A 17709-nucleotide genomic window follows, 5' to 3' on the forward strand; every position below is an offset into this window, starting at 1 on the left:
TGGGCCAGCCTAGCTGCTCTCTAGTTGTGTTTGCCTTTGCAGGGAGGTTTTACCTGAGTAGTATCTGAAGTTCAGTGAGATGCTCACTGACCCCAGGATACCTGCCCTCTGCCCCCCAAACCACCCAAGCCTGGGGCAGTTGGGATGTAGAATTTTTTTTTCATTGTTGTTTTTCTTAATTTGTGATTGACCTACAAAGACAGTTACTTAGTTAAGTTGTACCAGTTGATACATTTAGACACATTTGCACGAATTTGATACATTTAGACACATTTGTACTTCGGGAGCCTTTCCAACAATCAAGTTCTTGCCTGTAGCTGTTGCCCTCCAAATAACTTCATGCTTGCTCGGTGTTCCTTATTCCCATCCTTCTGCCAGCCCATCAAGAGTCACAGGATTTCTCTTACTTTTGATTAGTTTTCATTCTTTATTTATTTAGGATGTGTATACTGTATGTGGATTCATGTGCATACCATACACACTGAGGTTAAAGTTGGGGAACAACTTGCAGGAGTTGGGTCTCTTTTCCACCTTGTAGATCCTGGGGACTGAACTTGGCTTGTCAGGTTGGGCTGCAAACACCTGTCCTTTTTTTTTTTTTTTTCTTTTTTTTGGAGCTGGGGACCGAACCCAGGGTCTTGCGCTTGCTAGGGCAAGCGCTCTGCTGAGCTAAATCCCCAACCCTGCAAACACCTCTACCACTTGCTGGCCCTTGTTTTGGTTTTTGAAATCCCCAAGCCCCTCATGTGTAGCCCAGACTTTCACTCCCTAAACCCCAGGTTGGCCTAGGACTTTTTTTTGGCCTAGGACTTTTTTTTTTTTTCTTTTTTTTTTTCGGAACTGGGGGCCTAGGACTTTTTATATATCCTGGAATGGGCTCGAACTTATGGTGATGCTCCTGTCTGGGCTTCCCAAGGGCTGGCACTCTGGACATATCTTACCACACCTGCCTCGCGGCTTAAGAAACAACCGAATTGTTCAGAGCTGTTACACGTCACATTCTCGTCAGCATCGTGTGAGAATTCCCATATCCGCATCTAATATTTTTTCCGCCTCTGGCTACTTTTCAAGATTTTCTCTTTATCATTGATTTTAGGCAAAATGGTTATAACCTACCTTATTGTACGTTTTTAATTTGTTTTTGTTTTGAGACAGGATGTGACTCACTGCTAATCCTCCTGCCTCAGCCTCTCACATTCTAGGATTACAAGTATGAGTCACCACACCTAAGCAAGGGAGGGAGGTAGGGAGGGAGGGAGGGAGGGAGGGAGGGAGGGGAGGGAGGGAAGAAGAGACAGATGATGGGGAGGAAGAGATATCTGCAGGTGTGCCTGTCATGTCAAACTTACAGAGGTCAGAGGACAACTTTTGGGAGTTGGCTTTCTATTCTACCACGGGTTCCAGGGATCGACCTGCAGTTGTCAGGCTCGTTCAGACAGCACTTTACTTTCTGAGCCATCTTGCCGTGCTCCAGCTAACTGTTCTCATTGCTTACATGTGATTCTTGGATAGATGGGTTTGTAGGGCTTTCGTTTTTGTTTTTGTTTTAAGATTTATTTTATGTATATGAGTACACTGTAGCTGTCTTCAGACACACCAGAAGAGGGCATCGGATCCCATTACAGATGGTTGTGAGCCCTCATGTGGTTGTCGGGAATTGAACTCAGGACCTCTGGAAGAGCAGTCAGTGCGCTTGACCACTGAGCCGTCTCTCCAGCCTGGGTTTGTAGTTTTCATCAAGTTAGAAAATAATTGGTGAACATCGCCTCTTCAAGTATCTCTTACTTCTTTCCACTCTTCTCCTTCTGCGGCTCCTACTACATGTACTTAGCCTCCTGAAGCCCGTGGTTCTGTTGCTCTCTTCTCTTTATCCTCTTTTAGAAAGTTCTTTGCTCAATGTGGATGCTTTCTGTTGTCTCTAGGTTCGCTGGTCTTTGCTTCTGCAGTTAATCTGCCATTAATTCCTCCGTCATGTTCTTCATCTCAGACACGGCCATTTTCACTTCCCGGATTCTAATTTGGGTCTTTGTCACGTCCTTGGTGCTTCCCCTTCTTGAACACATGCACTCAGTTGCAGTAGTTGTTTTACATCTCCGTGTGCTAATTCCAACATCTGCAGCCATTGTGGGGTTTTGATTAATTGATTTTTCTCATCCCGGCCCCGATTTTCCTTGGTGGTAATTTCTATTGAGTGTTGGAGTTTTAAAGTTTTCTATAAATATTTAGGAGCTTTGCCGTCACAGCTCAAGAGGCAACTTCAGGGGCGGAGGGTGACGCTCGCTTGTTCTTTGTTTAAATTACATTTTAATATGTGTGTATGTATTATGTGTGCACATGCCTGTGTGTGTGTCTCTGTGAGCTCTCTCTCTCTCTCTCTCTCTCTCTCTCTCTCTCTCTCTCTCTCTCTCTCTCTCTGTGTGTGTGTGTGTGTGTGTGTGTGTCTGTTTGTGTGTGAGGGGTTCATGTTCCATGGCGTGTATGTGGAGATCAGAGGACAATTTGCTGGGTCTCAGGACTGAACTCATGTTGTCAGGCTTGGCAGCCCCATCTGTACTGGCTGAGCCATCCTGGGCCTGTAGCTCAGTTTGAGGAGTATTATAAGCACATGTGACAGTCCCCAACACTGCACAAACGGAGCTTCACGGCTCATGCCAGTAATTTCAGCTCTTGAGAGGTAGAGACAAAGAGATAGGGAGTTCAAGGTCATCCTCAGCCTCAGCAGGGTCTCCTTATCTTATATCAAGGTCATCTCCTGAGGGAATTTAGGGCCAGTGTAGAAAAAACCTGACTCAAAACAATCAAGGAAACATAACCTAAAAAAAAAAAAAAAAGGCAAGAAATGTACTTCAGTTTCCAATATAGCGAATTCATCGTCATGGCAACATGAGAGTGCATCGATATGTAGATGGCGTAGGACAGGGGTTCAGTGGCTATTTGATGCCATGTGTTGTGTATGTCACAGTAGGCGTGTTCTCATCAGCATCCTCGCAGACATGTAAGGTGCTGTGCTGTGGTCATGGGGATGAGGTCGCTAAATAAGGGGAATGTTTTAGTGCTGTTACAATGTTGCAGGAACACTTGTATATGCCAGCGTGGCCTGTGACCTAACCTGAGACTGACTGTTCCCTCCTGCAGGACCCTCCAGATGCCTAATGTGTGGCATGTTTTGGAGAGTGTGTTATGGCATCCACTCCTGGACACAGGAGAAGCCCTTTGCTTCCCTGAGTGTGTTCCTCATGCCTGTCCTTTGCAGTGGTTCTTTTCCTGACCCTGGGTAGTTTCCGTTCACTAGGGCTTCACTGACTACCTAGATGGGCAGTATCTGTTTGTGTGTGGGGCTCAGCAGATCTCTGTGGCTGTCTCGCAGCGTGGACACGCCCTCTCAGTGATGGCTCTGGCTCCAGACTGGGGTGAACTCAGGCTTCTAGCTTTGCTTGCTCACAGTTTACTTCTTGGTTGGCAATAGGCCTGCCTCTCATTACCCTGTGTTTATGTCCTTTTCTCAGCTCTTACAGGCATGTAAAGCACTTTCAGAGCTGTTCATCCGAAGCCCTGTGAGAAACAGCTTAGCTGATGAGAGCGCATGGATTGTGTAAAAGTGCCTTACACTTTCACAAAGCTGCTTGCACCAGCCGCGTCCCTGCCTTCTTCAAGGTTCTAACATACAGTAATTCTCCTTGCCCCACGCTTTCGCTTTCCGTGATTCAAGTTGCCGTGACTAATGACAGTCTGAACATAATGAATAAAAAAAAAATTAGAAATAAGCAGCTCATAAGTTTTCCGTTGCACACTGCTCTGAGTAGCGTGATGAAATCTCACACCATCCCGCTGATCCTGGGATACGAATCACATCTTCCTCCACTGCGTCTACGTGGCAGGTGCTACCCACCTGGCGTTTTCATCGCTAGCTAACCTAGGGTCGCCTGAAGCACACGATTGTTCTCCTGAGGAGGCATCTGAAGGTCATTAGGCACCTCACTCTGTGTCACAATGCCTGTGTCATTCTCCTTGGCTGTCTCATGTAGGCCTCGCTTCATGTCATATAGCATCCCAAGAATGACAGGGCAGCACAGTCTAATATTCCGAGGGAGCACAGCGTTGCTAACACAACTTCGTTACCATACAATGCTGTAATTGTCCCATCTTACTCTTGGTAATCCGGACTCTTTTTGTCTATCTGGTGAACTTCATCATATGTGCAGAAAACTATTATTTCTACAGGATTTGGAACTGTGTGTAGTTTTAAGGCATCCACTGAAGCGTGCGGCACGAATCCCTGCAGATGGAGGGGGACCAATGAGCAGTGTTGATAGAGCTAGATTTGTTGGTCATACCCTGCGTTCTGTCTTGGGAGCCTCTGACTTCCTGGGTGACTTTTGGTTTTAGTTGGTGTCTAGCCACTAAAGTGCATGCTTTCTGATGTGCAGCAGTCACGTATTCACCTCTGTTTCATACAGGCAGGCTCAGCATCCTGTGTGACCTCCTGGACTCAGTATCGTTCCCCCTGCCAACCTTTCTCAAACATAGACCTGATTTCTATCAGAATAGGTTTGGGGGACATGTGTGTATATATATTTAGGTGCATGTGTGTATGCATACAGGTACATGTGTGTGTGTTGCATGCATATGTCTGCACATGTACGTGGAGGACAGAGGTCAATCTCAGCTGTCATTCTTCAGAAGCACTCCACCTTGTTTTTTGGGACACTCACTGGGTCCTGGGGTCCGCTGATTTGGGTGGACTGGCTTCCGGACAAGCCCTGGGGACCCACCTGTCTTTGCTTTTCCAGCCTTGGCACTGCAAGCACCTAGCTTTTTCCATGGATTCTAGGACCGAACTCAGGTCCTCATGCTTGCACAGTGAGCATTTCATCAACTGAACCGGCCACATGGCTCCCAGGCCTGGCTTTTGGGAGACATGAAAGTTGTTTGGAAACAGAAGTCATCCTGCTTTGGCTTACAGCTGGTACTAAGGTTTGGATCTAAACCTGACACTTCCCTCCTCGTCTCGATTTTCCCATCTGTAAATGGGTATGACCAGGAGAGTCGAAGGTTGTTGTCACAGAGCCTGCCACCTACAGATCTCCAGTCGTGATTCCTAAGCGTGATGGCTGTCAGCAGCAGCAGCAGTTTGGGGCTTGAGGCAGGAGAAACACTGCATCTGTGACTATTGCGGTGATCGGGCCTGCGTACCCTTTCTCCTTGAGGGAGGGCAGAGAATGTGTGACAATGCTGTTCTGTCCCAGGTAGACCTTTGTTCTGCTGTTTATGGAATCTGTGTACTACAATTCTGCAGTGGAATGGCCAGGAGAGGACAGGACGTCTGTCTTTTTTTTTTTTTTAAGTTGAATAGAATAGCACATGCCTGTATCCCGGCTCTTGAGAAGTAGGAGCTGAAGGAGTTCAGAGTCATCCTCCACTACCCAGCAACTTTGAGGCCTCAATTATCTGAGATTCTGTCTCAAAATAAAAAAAAAATTGACTGAGCATGGTAGCACACGCCTTTAATCTTGGGAAGCAGAGGCAGGCAGATCTCTGAGTTTGAGGGAGTCTGGTCTACCAAATGAGTTCCAGGACAGCCAGGGCTACACAGAGAAACCCTGACTTGAAAAACAAAACCCAAGAAACACATCACTGCAGCCTCGCTGGGTTCTGTTGGGATGGTATTTGTGTCACATTATAAAACCAATTCCTTGGTACACTTGTCTTCTTAATGCTACCTCCTGATTGCAACAGCTTCATCAAGGAGATCTTGATCCTTCCCTAATCCATCCCCATTGACCAATAATACACACAATCACACATATATGTGATTAGGACCCTAACTCTAACACACACACACACACACACACACACACACATATTCAACACATACATATTCATGTGTGTGTGTGTGTGTATGTGTGTATCCCTAACCCTAACCCTAACCTGCAGACAGATACACATGAATATATATGCGATATATTTATATATATATATATATATATATATATATATATATCCCTAATCTATACACACACACACACACACACACACTCATACACACACACACACACACACACACACACACACACACGCACAACCCTTCATGATTTATCCTTGGGGGTTGTTTGGGAGAAAATTCCCTAGAGTAGGGATTTTTCAGCCAAAAGATATGAATGTTTTATGGCTTTATTTACAATGTTCCACAGAAATAAAACAGAAATAAATCATTGCATGCTTTTATTGTTGTTTTCTTTTTGTCTTTGAACTGCGGTCCACTATGTAGTCCAGGCTGATCTGGAACCCCTGGGCTCAAACAACCCTCCTGCCTCAGATGCCAGAGCAGCTGAGTAGCTGGAACTATAGCTTCCTGCCACGTTCAGTTCAATTCCTTTTATTCTTCCTTTCTTCTTATTTATTTGTTTACGTATTTATTCTTTCACTTAGTCACTTTATAGGCTCAGCTCAGTTCTTAAAAAAAAGAGAGATTAATTTTTATGATTTCACGTTGCGAGGTGGAATATATTTTCCAGGTCATGAAAAGTGTTCTTAATAGGTTTTAGATCCAAATTGTTAGTCCTGGGCTGCTCCAGCCAGAGGCAGCTTGGGCGTGGCTGGGCTCCCAAGCCTGTGAAACCCCAACTTGGTACTGTTTGGTTCTGGTAAGATGACCCATTGGGTAAAGTGCTTGCCATATAAACCCAGGGACCTGAGTCTGGGTATTTATCACCCATGTAAAAGACTTTAGTGTGGCCGCCCACACCTGCAACCTCAGCACTCAACATCTGGCAACCCCCGCCGCCCCCCGTCAGCGAGTCTAGCCAAGATATTGAGCTGCCATTTCAGTGAGAAAATTAAGGTTAAGATACCTAATGTCCCCTGGTGTCTATACGTACACACATGTGTGCAGCACACACACACACACACACACACACACACACACACACGCATGCATGCACACACATGCACACAAGGGGTCCTTGTTAAAGCATTGAATGGCAGCATCAATTCTAAATAAATCATAGCAAGTGGGATTTTAGCCAAGGACCAAGGTGAGCAGTCAGTAGATCAAGTCTTACCAAAGGGAAAGTCTGGTTAAACTCACCAGACAGGACTGGACTGCTGCTGAAGACTGGCCAGGGTGACCAGATATCATCTGGGGGCTGATGGAGAGTGAGGAACCCCACCAGGATTCTGGAAAGACCAGATACTGAGGTGGGGGTGGGTGGGGGTGCTGGGGTGGTGCTGGGGTGGTGCTGGGGTGGATGCTGGGGTGGGTGCTGGGGTGGGTGCTGGGGTGCGTGCTGGGGTGCGTGCTGGGGTGCGTGCTGGGGTGCGTGCTAAACCGACATAGCAGGGTTCGTGTCTAGCACTGAATTTTGCAAAGAAGTGCAAACCAGGCCCAATAGAAGGCCCAGAGGCTTGGTTTTGTCAGACCAAGCATAGAACATTGCCCCCATCCCCTGCCCTGTTCTCCTTTCCCTTCCTACAGCACAGTGCTTAAAATTACCTCCCAGGCTGGAGAAAGCACCCTTCAGTGATAAGGCATGTGCTTAGCCTAAGTCTGGGTGCCATATCCAACACTGCAAAAATATAGATGGAAAGACAGACAGACAGACAGACAGATGATAGAAAATACTTTTCTCCTTTAAAAAGTATTTGTGTGTGTGTGTGTGTGTGTGTGTGTGTGTGTGTGTGTGTGTGTGTGTGTGTGTGTGTAGGCAAGAAGAGGGTATCAAGGGTATCAGATCCGCTGGAGCTGGAGTTACAATGGCTGTGAGCTGCCCTCTGTAAGAACAGCCAGTGCTCCTACAACTGAGCCATCTCTCCAGTTCCTAAATTTGCATCTTTATGTTTGAACCTGAAGCTCCAATACTGGTAAATGCACTAAATAACTCAAGTTAACAGATTAGCACCTTTACACTGATAGCTTTAAGGGCTCCTAACTAGCCTCCCCCTACCACCACCGCTGTTACCCGAGGACTTAAGCCCTGGCTCCTCCGGGATGAGATGCGAGGCAGTCACTTCTCTAAACCTAGCTTCTTCCAAGCTTGATCTCCTCACTTGGGATGACTTTAATTCTGGCCACAGAAGTTGCCCCACGGCTGGGTAGTTCAGTGGTGCAGTAGCCAGTAGGAGGTCCTGGATTCAATTCCCAGCAGCCAAAGATTTGCTAGGAAGTCAAATCAGGCCGTGAGCACACCAGAACTGTCCCCGTGAGTTACCACTGTAGCGTACATCCCTGTGGCATTTCTTTTCTTCTCTCCCATGTCCAGCACGGGGCTGGGTATGCATAGAGACTTTTGTTAAATTCTACTGAACCGAATTATCTAGGCCAAGGATCTCCCGGGAGGGAAAAAAGGAAAATGTCACAGTGAATTAGGCCAGGGTTCCCACATCCAAGGCTATGGTATAGAAGGTTTGTGGAGCTTCTGGGTGAGGAGAGGACAGCTCTTGGGAGCCCAGAGAGCTGTTGCAAGGGTCAGTGTTAATCCACTCCAGCCCCAAAGCCTCTTTTATCCACCCTCTCTTTGGCTTCCCTTGCCTGGCAGGAAGCCACCTCTGTTGCTTTTCCTGTTGTCTTTGAATGTGAAGTAACACAGCAGAGATCTGACACCTTCTGTTGAGGAGTCATCAGACATATTCAGAAATGTTCAGTGTTTATTATTGCTTTTCTTCTCATTAGGGAACCGCCTAGAGAATGTAATGACCTTTTAAGAAGTGGTCTGGAAAATACCACCGCCACTGTAGATCATTTAGTTCCGTGGTAGAGTTTTCCACTTCTCTGTTCTGCAACTGATCTTCTCCCCCCAACTTTTTGTCTTCTCGGTTCAGAAGTTGGATGGAGTCGCCAAGCTCAGGACAGTTCGAGAAGCCCCCTCTGAGTGCATCTGTCCCCCTGGTAAGTGATCTGTTCCATTCCTCACTGCCTCCTGATCTCTGGAAGCCTGGCCCTTCTCTCTGCCATACAGTTGTAAAATGTTCAGGTCGCCCTCAATCAAGAGCACAGTCTGGTGGTCCAAGCCGTACCTTTCCTTCTTAGCAGTTGGTTTGACAAAGACTCCGGCCACATGGGCTGCTGTGTTTTGATCAGTGGCACTGAGGTGATCATGGAGTATTAAAACTGGCTTTGGAGAGAGCCTGAGTGGTGGGAAAGGACCAGCCAGCCTCTGAAGGAGTTTTCAGAATGACCTAAAGGAGAAGCTACCCTTTCTGTTCCATGATTGCTATGAGCTCAGCTCTGACTGATACTGGAAGGAAACAACTGGTGAACCTTCACTTTGTTTTCACTGTTGCTGCTTTGCAAAGAGAAAGAAGATGGTCCCAGAAGAGCCAATCTGGGGCATCAGGGTGATCAAGTCTTTTTGTTATGCTGGTGAGGAGTAGGAGGGCCATGGATAAAACCGGGGCTTCTGAGAGCCCCATCAATGTGGCTCAAATCCAGATGCAGAGTGGGAAGGAGAGCATGGAGTGCTGTGTGACCATGACTAAGAGTTTAGTGTAGCGTTTCCACCTGGGCTTTCAAGGTTAGACTGAGTCTCATAGAATGCTGTGTGACCCAGGGAAGAAGAGGCCCATGACAGTGTGTCTCATGCTAGAAGGGTTTTCTCTGTGGGTGTGTGTATGTATACGTTCATATGTTTATACACATGTATGTGGAGGCCAGAGGTTGGTGGCGGGTGTCTTCTTCAGACACTGTCCTCCTCAGTAAGAGACAGGGTCTCTTACTGAACTTGGAGCCATGTTGGCTGACCAGGAGCCCCAGGACCCATTTGTGTCTGCCTCCCCAACACCGGGCTAACAATGAGTGCTAAGCCACAGAGCTTCTTACGTGGGATCTGAACCTGGGTCTTATGCTTATGAATCTAGCCCATCATCAGCTTGGTCATCTCCCCAGCCCCGGGGATGGCTTCTGTAACTGGTATAGAACAGGTGAGAGCTGACACAGTGCCCCAGTCAGCATCTGCAAGTTCACTTCAAGGCTCCCAGAAACCACTCATGTCCTAGGGTTAGGAGCTTTCTCTGGAAAGGCGGATCTGATGGGAAACTCTGAACTCTGGAAGACTTTACTGTTGAGTTTAAGGCTTTAGTCGACCCTGAGGTTCTAAAGAGGAAAGAGAATGGGACCGGTAGTGAAATGTGTGGGTCAGAATTAAATTCTATTTAAATGGGGGAAAATTTAGACCCATAAATGGGTTTTTGGATGATTTATAAAATATCTAAAATGAGGTTATCTTTCTTCTCTTCCTTCATTCTCTATGTTACATTATGTCTAGTCCATCTATGGGTTAACCAGGGAACCAGCCAAAGAGAGGTCATTTCCTAACAACTGCAATGTAACAGCTACTTGTGTATTACAGGTCATCTTGAGATGATTTAAATATGCAGGAAGCAGTGCATAGCCTAGGCAGGTATAATGAATATGCAAATGAAATGTAAATGTGCATGCAATGCTGTTCTGTATATGGGACTTAAACACCATGCAGGGGGAGGCACAGAATCATTAAAGCAGTCTCCCGTAGATCCCAAGGGACCCTTTCATAGTCATGTGATTTATGTGAATAAGTGTGGGGTTTCTTTTTTTTTTAAAGATTTATTTATTTATTTTACTTTATGTGAGTACACTGTCACTGTCTTCAGACACACCAGAAAAGGGCATCAGATCCCATTACAGATGGTTGTGAGCCACCATGTGGTTGCTGGGAACTGAACTCAGGACCTCTGGAAGAACAGTGTTCTTAACCACTGAGCCATCTCTCCATAAGGCAGTAGATCTCCCGGGGTTAGAGTTATAGGTGGTTATAAGCCACCTGATACGGGTGCCGAGAACAAAACTCATAACCACTGAGCCCAGCCCCTGTAAGTGTGTTTTTAAGCTGGGATGCATAATCACTCATGAGATATAGTTTCACAGTTTACAGCTAGCATTTTGAATCTCTAAGCTCTTATGGAGTGGAATAAGAAGATCCTGAGGTAAAAGTTTGATTGTTGATATTTGTAGGTGTGGTCTACAATGAGATCATCATCTGCCATGCTTGCTGACAGAGTGTTCACAAGTCTCACATATGTGAGGGAGACAGGGAGAGGAGGAGGAGAAGGAGGAGGAGGAGGAGGAAGAAGAGGAGGAGGAGGCATGAGTGGGCTTGCTTTGGTTGTCCTGGGGGTGCCTGTCTGTGATGCTACAGCTAGTACACCTCTAGGGACATAGCAGCAGTGTCTCACAGGCCCACTGCCCGCCTGTGTCCACATCTTGTCACCCCCAGCCTAAGTTCTAACTTAAGCCTTTTGAGTCCTTCATCAACACAAAGCCCCATGCATTGCCTGAGACCAGAAAGGCCCTTCACTGCAGCACCAAGGGCCTGCGTTTGCTCCTTCTCTTCAAAGCTCTGATCAAAGGGCCCTGCAGACGTTAGGACTCTGGAGACTCAGAGGGCCCTCTGTAGCTTGCATCCCCATCTGATCTGAGACACTGGCAGGTCATCACCCAGCCCCTTCCCGTGCCCCAGGGAAACAGTGTAATCTTTTGTCGGGTCCTAGCAGAGAGCAGGCAGATAAGCAGGGGCAGAGACGGGCAGTGCTCGGTGTTGCCTGTTCTGAGCGTTGCCTGTAGTGAGTTGGCTGTGCAGGCACTGAGCAGCATGGCGAGCTTCAAGCAGGACGATGGCCATCCCTTATGCCCAGTCTAATGTGGGAGGACCTTCAGGGCTGTCTGAATAGGCTCTGCTTCGGGCGAGTGAAAGGCTCTTGAATCTTCACTTTATCTATAAAATGGCATAGTGTGTCTGACGGGTTTCCTCAAGTAGATGTGTTCAAGTTTTAGTGTTTGGTTCCTGGGAATAAGACTTTGTTTGCAAATAGGATCTCTGTAGTCCCCAGCAGTTCCTTTCCTGGTAAAGGGTGTCCTTCGAGACCCCTAGTGGATCCCCGAAGCTTTGGGTAGTATCAAACCCCATATGCGTGTATGCAATTCTTCATACACCAAATCTACATGACGGATATATGTAAATGTACTTCTTTTCTACACATACATGCTGTGCTGGCTGCTCGTCTGTCAACCTAACACAAGCTAGAGTTATCTGAAGGGAGTCAATTGAGAAAGCGACTCCATCAGATCCAACCGAAAGGCATTTTCTTAATTAGTGATTGATGGGGGAGGACCCAGACCTCAGTAGGTGGTTGCCATCCCTAGGCTGGTGCTCCTGGATTCTATAAGAAAGCAGGCAGAACAAGCCAGTAAAGAGCACCCCTCCATGGTCCCTGCATCAGCCCCTGCCACCTCCACTGTTTGAGTTCCTGTCCTGACTCCCTTCCATGAAGAGCAGCGCTGTGGAAGTGTAAGTCAAATGAACCCTTTCCTCCCCACGTTTCTTTGGTCGTGGTATTCTATCACAGCCATAGTGACCCTGAGTAAGACACGTGCCTATGACAAAGTTTGACTTATAGATTAGACACAGTGAGACAAAAACATCAGCTAGTAAACGCGACAGATATAGCATAGTGAAGGTGACAGGAGTGGGACATTTCTCTCTCAAAACGTCTTGTCGTGCTTTCTTCTTTTTACCTAAAGGAAGCACTTTGCAGCTTTCCTCGAAATGTCTTAACCGTTGCCTCAATGCTCTTCCACTGTGGAGCCAATGCTAAAGTAAGGGTTCCGTGAACACCAGCACTGAGGTGCCATGACAACCAATGTGGTACCTGAGGTGGTTGCTAGGCAGCTAGCAGGAGGTGGCATATACCACATGGATGCACTGAACAAAGGGGCGGTTCATGAAGTCAGGATGCAACGGTATCCTCCATGATCAGCCAGTTTCCTGATCCTGCTAGCCTCTCGCCTTCTGGACCTATGATCAGGTTAAATGTGGTTGAAGTTTAAAAATAAGTGTCTTTGAATGGAGAGTAAAATACAACTTAACAAGCAGTCTGAAGTACTACAAAAGGTTATGCTAGAGCAGTCATCTTGACCCTCCACCCCTGGATTCCCCTCCCCATTTCGGAGGCCTGCCCTCAGGTTGCTGTGTCTCCTTGTGGTTTGAGTGTGATGTGTCCCCCACAGGATCATGTGTTTAAACACTCGCTTTCCAGCAGGTGGCGCTGTTCAGGGAGGTTGTGGACCCTTTAGATGGTGGAGTCATGCTGGAGGAGGTCCATCAGTAGAGGTGTGAGGTTTTAGGATCTGGCCCCACTTGCTCTCAGTTGGCTGTCTCCTTACTGCAGAATCAATAGGAACAGCCAGTTTCCTGATCCTGCTATCAAGTCCTCTGTGCCTTGTGTCATGCTTCCCAAGCATGAGTGCCTCTAACCCTGTGGACCACAATAAACTCTTTCTCCCTTAAGCTGTTTTTGTCAAAATATTTTACCATAGCAACCACAAAGACACTAATACAGATGAAGGGCAGTCTGGCCTTGTGGGACGTCTGTGGTGCCGTATGTTTGCATTATCTGATAGTGAAGCTGTGACTAACCACACACATCGCTTTAAAAAATATTTACTTTTATTATTCAATTATGAAGGGCTGGAGAAGGATGTGCACATGAGTTGCAGGTGCCCGTGGAGGCCAGAAGAGGGCGCTGGGAACAAACTTGGGTCCTCTGCAAAAGCAGCATGCGCTCTCCCCCAACCCAGCTCTCCATCCCCTCCCATAGGACTTTTGAGCCCTTGAGATGCGACTTGTACAGCTGAGGACCTGAATTTTAAGATTTATTGTCTTTTAACTAATTTTCATTTGAATCACCATGTATGGCTGGTAGTTGCAGCACTGGAGAACTACAGCAAGGGTAATTTACATACATATACTTGTACATGTACATGTACACATACATATACATATACACACATCACACACATATATGAATATATTCAGAAAGAAAGAGAGAGAGAGAGAGAGAGAGAGAGAGAGAGAGAGAGAGAGAGAGAGAGCGCCTCGTGTAGCCCAGGCTGGCCTTGAACTCACTATGTAGCCAAGGATGACCTTGAACTCCTGATCTTCCTCTGTCTCATGAGTGTTGGGATTGCAGATGCATACGACCATGCCTGGTTTATTTACAAACTTTCAACTTTCACCATAGTACAAAAACACACTCATACTAGTTTTTCACTCTCAAACAGCATTTGATAAAAATCCATGTTGTATTTTAAACTTTATCATAAAAATAGGATTTTGTTCGATGATTTTGCCCAATTTTAGCTAGCATATGTGTTCTGAGCACACGTAAGCTGGGCTAAGCTGTGATGCTAGCTGGGAGATAATGTATGTTAAGCACAGTTAGCATATTTTTGTCTTACATTGGGTTTATATGGCATATATACATATATACATATATACATATATACATATATACATATACCACTGAAGAATTCTCACAGTTCAGCCCATAACACTTCACATGCTCCAGTTATGGAGCTGATGAGGAAGAATAGTACTTATCTTCGTATACATGCATGTATACACATGTATATATACATATATGTATGTACATAGCCGATTATCATGTGTCAGGCATATCTGTGTGCCATCGAGCCCTTCTCTAGCTTTTTGACACTTTTGGATCATGTGTTGTTTGCTGTGTACTGCTTTCTGGGGTTTGCCGTTTCTCTTGGCTATGATCTCAGTCTTATATCATAGCATAGCATAACATATCAAATCGTATCATATCATATAGAACTGGTGCTGCCTCGTCTTGCTTCGGTGGCAGGATCCTGTCACAGGGTTGAGATGCCCTGAGATGTACTCTGTTCATTTTCCCTATAGGACATGTGAGGTTTCTTTCCCATTCTAGGTCCTTATAGAGCCTATAAGGTCTATAGAATAGACCAAGCTGCATCCATCTTGAGATGGAGAAATGAAAGTCTGCATAGCACCTTGTTATCTGACGCCTTGGCTTTGTTCTGAAGCTTTTCCTGAGTCAGGAGTTGCTTCACACCTGGGTTATGGTTGGGGTGGAAGGACAGATGCCTTCTGTTTGTGGAGAAGCTGATTGCGTTGACAGGGAAGTGTGCTGTGTGGGACCGGGCCTCCTGGGCTGAGAATAGCCATGATACTGGGTTCCTCCCATGGATGACTCAGAGCCAGCACCTTAAAGCCTGAGAAACCTGGTTCAAATCTTGATTCTTCATGGCTCACCCTGTGGGTCCTGGAAACAGGGCTCACCTTGGTTTGTTTGCTGCTCATTTGGCATGAGAACATTAATAGTTTCTGACCGTCCTTCATAAATAATGCAACTTTAGAAACACCTCAAACCCGGACCTAAAGTGCAGGGCTCAGAAATGATCTGACTTCAAGTGTGCCTGAGCTCAGGGACGGTCCTGTCATTCAGCTTCTGCCTCTGTCCTTCTCAGGCTGCCTTTCCTCAGGGTGCTTGCTCTGTAGGAAGGTGACTGCCAAGAGGGATGGCTAGGCCAGTCCTGATCAGCACTGCCCCAGATAAGCACTGACTTTCCTCAGTAACCCTATAACTGGAGACTGAGAGAGTGTGGGCTGAACTGTGAGAGCTCTTCAATTCATCCTTGAAATCTTAACCCTTCCCTCTGCCTCGGGATGAGATTATATTCAGAGTGGTACTTAAGGTGAAATGAGGCCGTGAAGGTCTCTTCCTAGGAAGAGATTTGGAGGACATATACATGTATGCACATACTCATGTGCACAATACATATACATGTACATGCAAACACATGCACATGCATATAGGTACACACATATATACACACGTGCACACACATGCATACACATACATGCATGCATGTGCACACATGCATGCATGCACACACACAGGAAGATAAGTGCACACATGTATACATGATGCATATACATAATCAGGAACACATGTTCACACATATACACAGATAAGTACACGTGAACACAGGTGCAAACATGCACCTGTACCCATGCATACACATACACACATACAGCTATGAGGGAGAATTGACCTCTAGAAACACAGTATGGAGGAGAGCAGCTACCCCAGGAAGATCGGAGTTCTGTTTACTGGGAGAGTAAATTCATGCAGCTAAGCAAACAGTGGATGACCTGTCAGGCTTGCACCAAGGATGATGGCTAGATGGCTCTTATTGTGACATTAGACAGATTCTGGGTTTGGCCAAAGATTGGCTCTGATTCAGGCTCCCAAGGACTTTGTCTGCCCTCTTTAAGTTTGCTGTGCAGTAAGCAGATGCTGGCCTTCCTGTCTCTGTTTCTGAGTTCTAGTACTATAGTCCTGGGCAGAGCCCAGGGCTTGCTTCAGTCTCTCATTTGTAAACAGAGCTTCTAAGGGTACTTACTTGGTGGGATCATGTCAAGATCACATGCATGAATGAATACCTGGGGACAGGCCTTCCTCCGCATCTCAAGAGTGAGTTGTTGGCTGTCATGAACTCGGATCCATGTCGTCAGCCAGAGATGGAGGGGGAGAGAAGAAGGTACAGACATTGGCCGGGATGCTCTGGAAGGGAAGAACAATGGGTTGGCCATTTATTCCAGCATGTTCTCCTGGGATATGGGTGAGAAAATATGGGTGACTGAGGAGTAAGAGAAACAGACAGGAAGAGAAATCACGAGGCTGGAAGTCATTCAGTCAGCCTCTACTGGAATCCGGAAGAACTGAGCACAGGCTGTCACTTCTGTCCCCCCCGGCTTGTTTCTAATTAGACTCCACCTGCCCCCCCCCAGTCTTAGGAACTATCTGGAAAAGGGGTGATCTTCGCCATTGCCTCTTTGTGCCTTTCTGCATTGCTGTGTGGTATTGCAGGGATGCTGCGTGTGGCCTCCAGATGGTGTGCACTGGACTTACAGCAAGGGGCGGGGGTGGTGAGCCATTTCCAGAAAGGAACAAACAGACACAGGAGAGGTAGAAGTTTCCCACTCGTGCGGAAGTCCTCGTGGAGAGTAAACTCTCTTTAAACACCAAGCACGGTGTAGGAATGACATAAGTCTGTGAGATTAGCTGTAGTTTATGAAGCATGTTGCCGAGCGGAACACAAGTGGTAAAGGCATTGGGGGTCGGGTTTTCCTCTCCATTGGTGTTAGAGTAAGAATGAGCTTAAGGAAGGGGGCTTGCACTCTTTAAACAAGAAAATGTGTTCATTTGACACATTTTTAAATATGCATACATATATATGTATATGTATATACATATGTGTATATACATATATGTATATGTGTGTACATATATATACATATACACATATATTCATTCCCCTATATATGTATACATGTATATATTCATTCCCCTGGGAGTGGTAAATCCCAGTTGACTTGAATTTATGGAAAGATTGAGTGCCTGTAAAGGTTATCTAACCATAGCAGACAGAGCTGAAGGTGATCTTGGGGTGTGATTATCTTCTTCCCTCCCTCCTCCCCTTCCCCCCATGTCTCCTCCACCTTCCCCCTCTCTCTCCCTTCCTCTTCCCCCTTTCTGTCTTTCCTTCTTTTCAGTGTGAGAAGTTAAACCTGGGGCCTCATACACGCGAGTAGAGCATCCCATATCCAAGTTTTACAACTGCTGTACTCTTTTCTCTCCTTTTGAGACAGGGCCTCCCAGCGTAATCCTGGCTCAACCTGACTTTGCAAACCTCCCGCCTCAGCTTCTCTAGTGCTGGGATTATGGGTGAGCAACCATGCTAGGCAGTAATTTTTAATTTTTTTTTCTGGGATGGGGATTGAATTCAGGGCCTTGTGAGTGCTGAGCAGGCAATCTGGACTCTGCTCTTCTCTGGGCTTCTCCCCCAGCCCA

At 46.4% G+C, this 17709-nt stretch overlaps 1 protein-coding gene across 1 annotated transcript in view; it reads left to right on the forward strand.

The window, feature by feature from the left end:
* Col23a1 (collagen type XXIII alpha 1 chain) overlaps nucleotides 1–17709 on the forward strand; it is a 290415-nt gene that overhangs the window by 19667 nt on the left and 253039 nt on the right. Inside the window, 1 exon segment of the mRNA XM_032914417.1 lies at nucleotides 8818–8884. Coding sequence (XP_032770308.1) covers nucleotides 8818–8884 — 67 coding nt within the window.

Source organism: Rattus rattus, chromosome 9 (assembly GCF_011064425.1).
Source record: "Rattus rattus isolate New Zealand chromosome 9, Rrattus_CSIRO_v1, whole genome shotgun sequence".
In the NCBI taxonomy this organism is placed as follows: domain Eukaryota; kingdom Metazoa; phylum Chordata; class Mammalia; order Rodentia; family Muridae; genus Rattus; species Rattus rattus.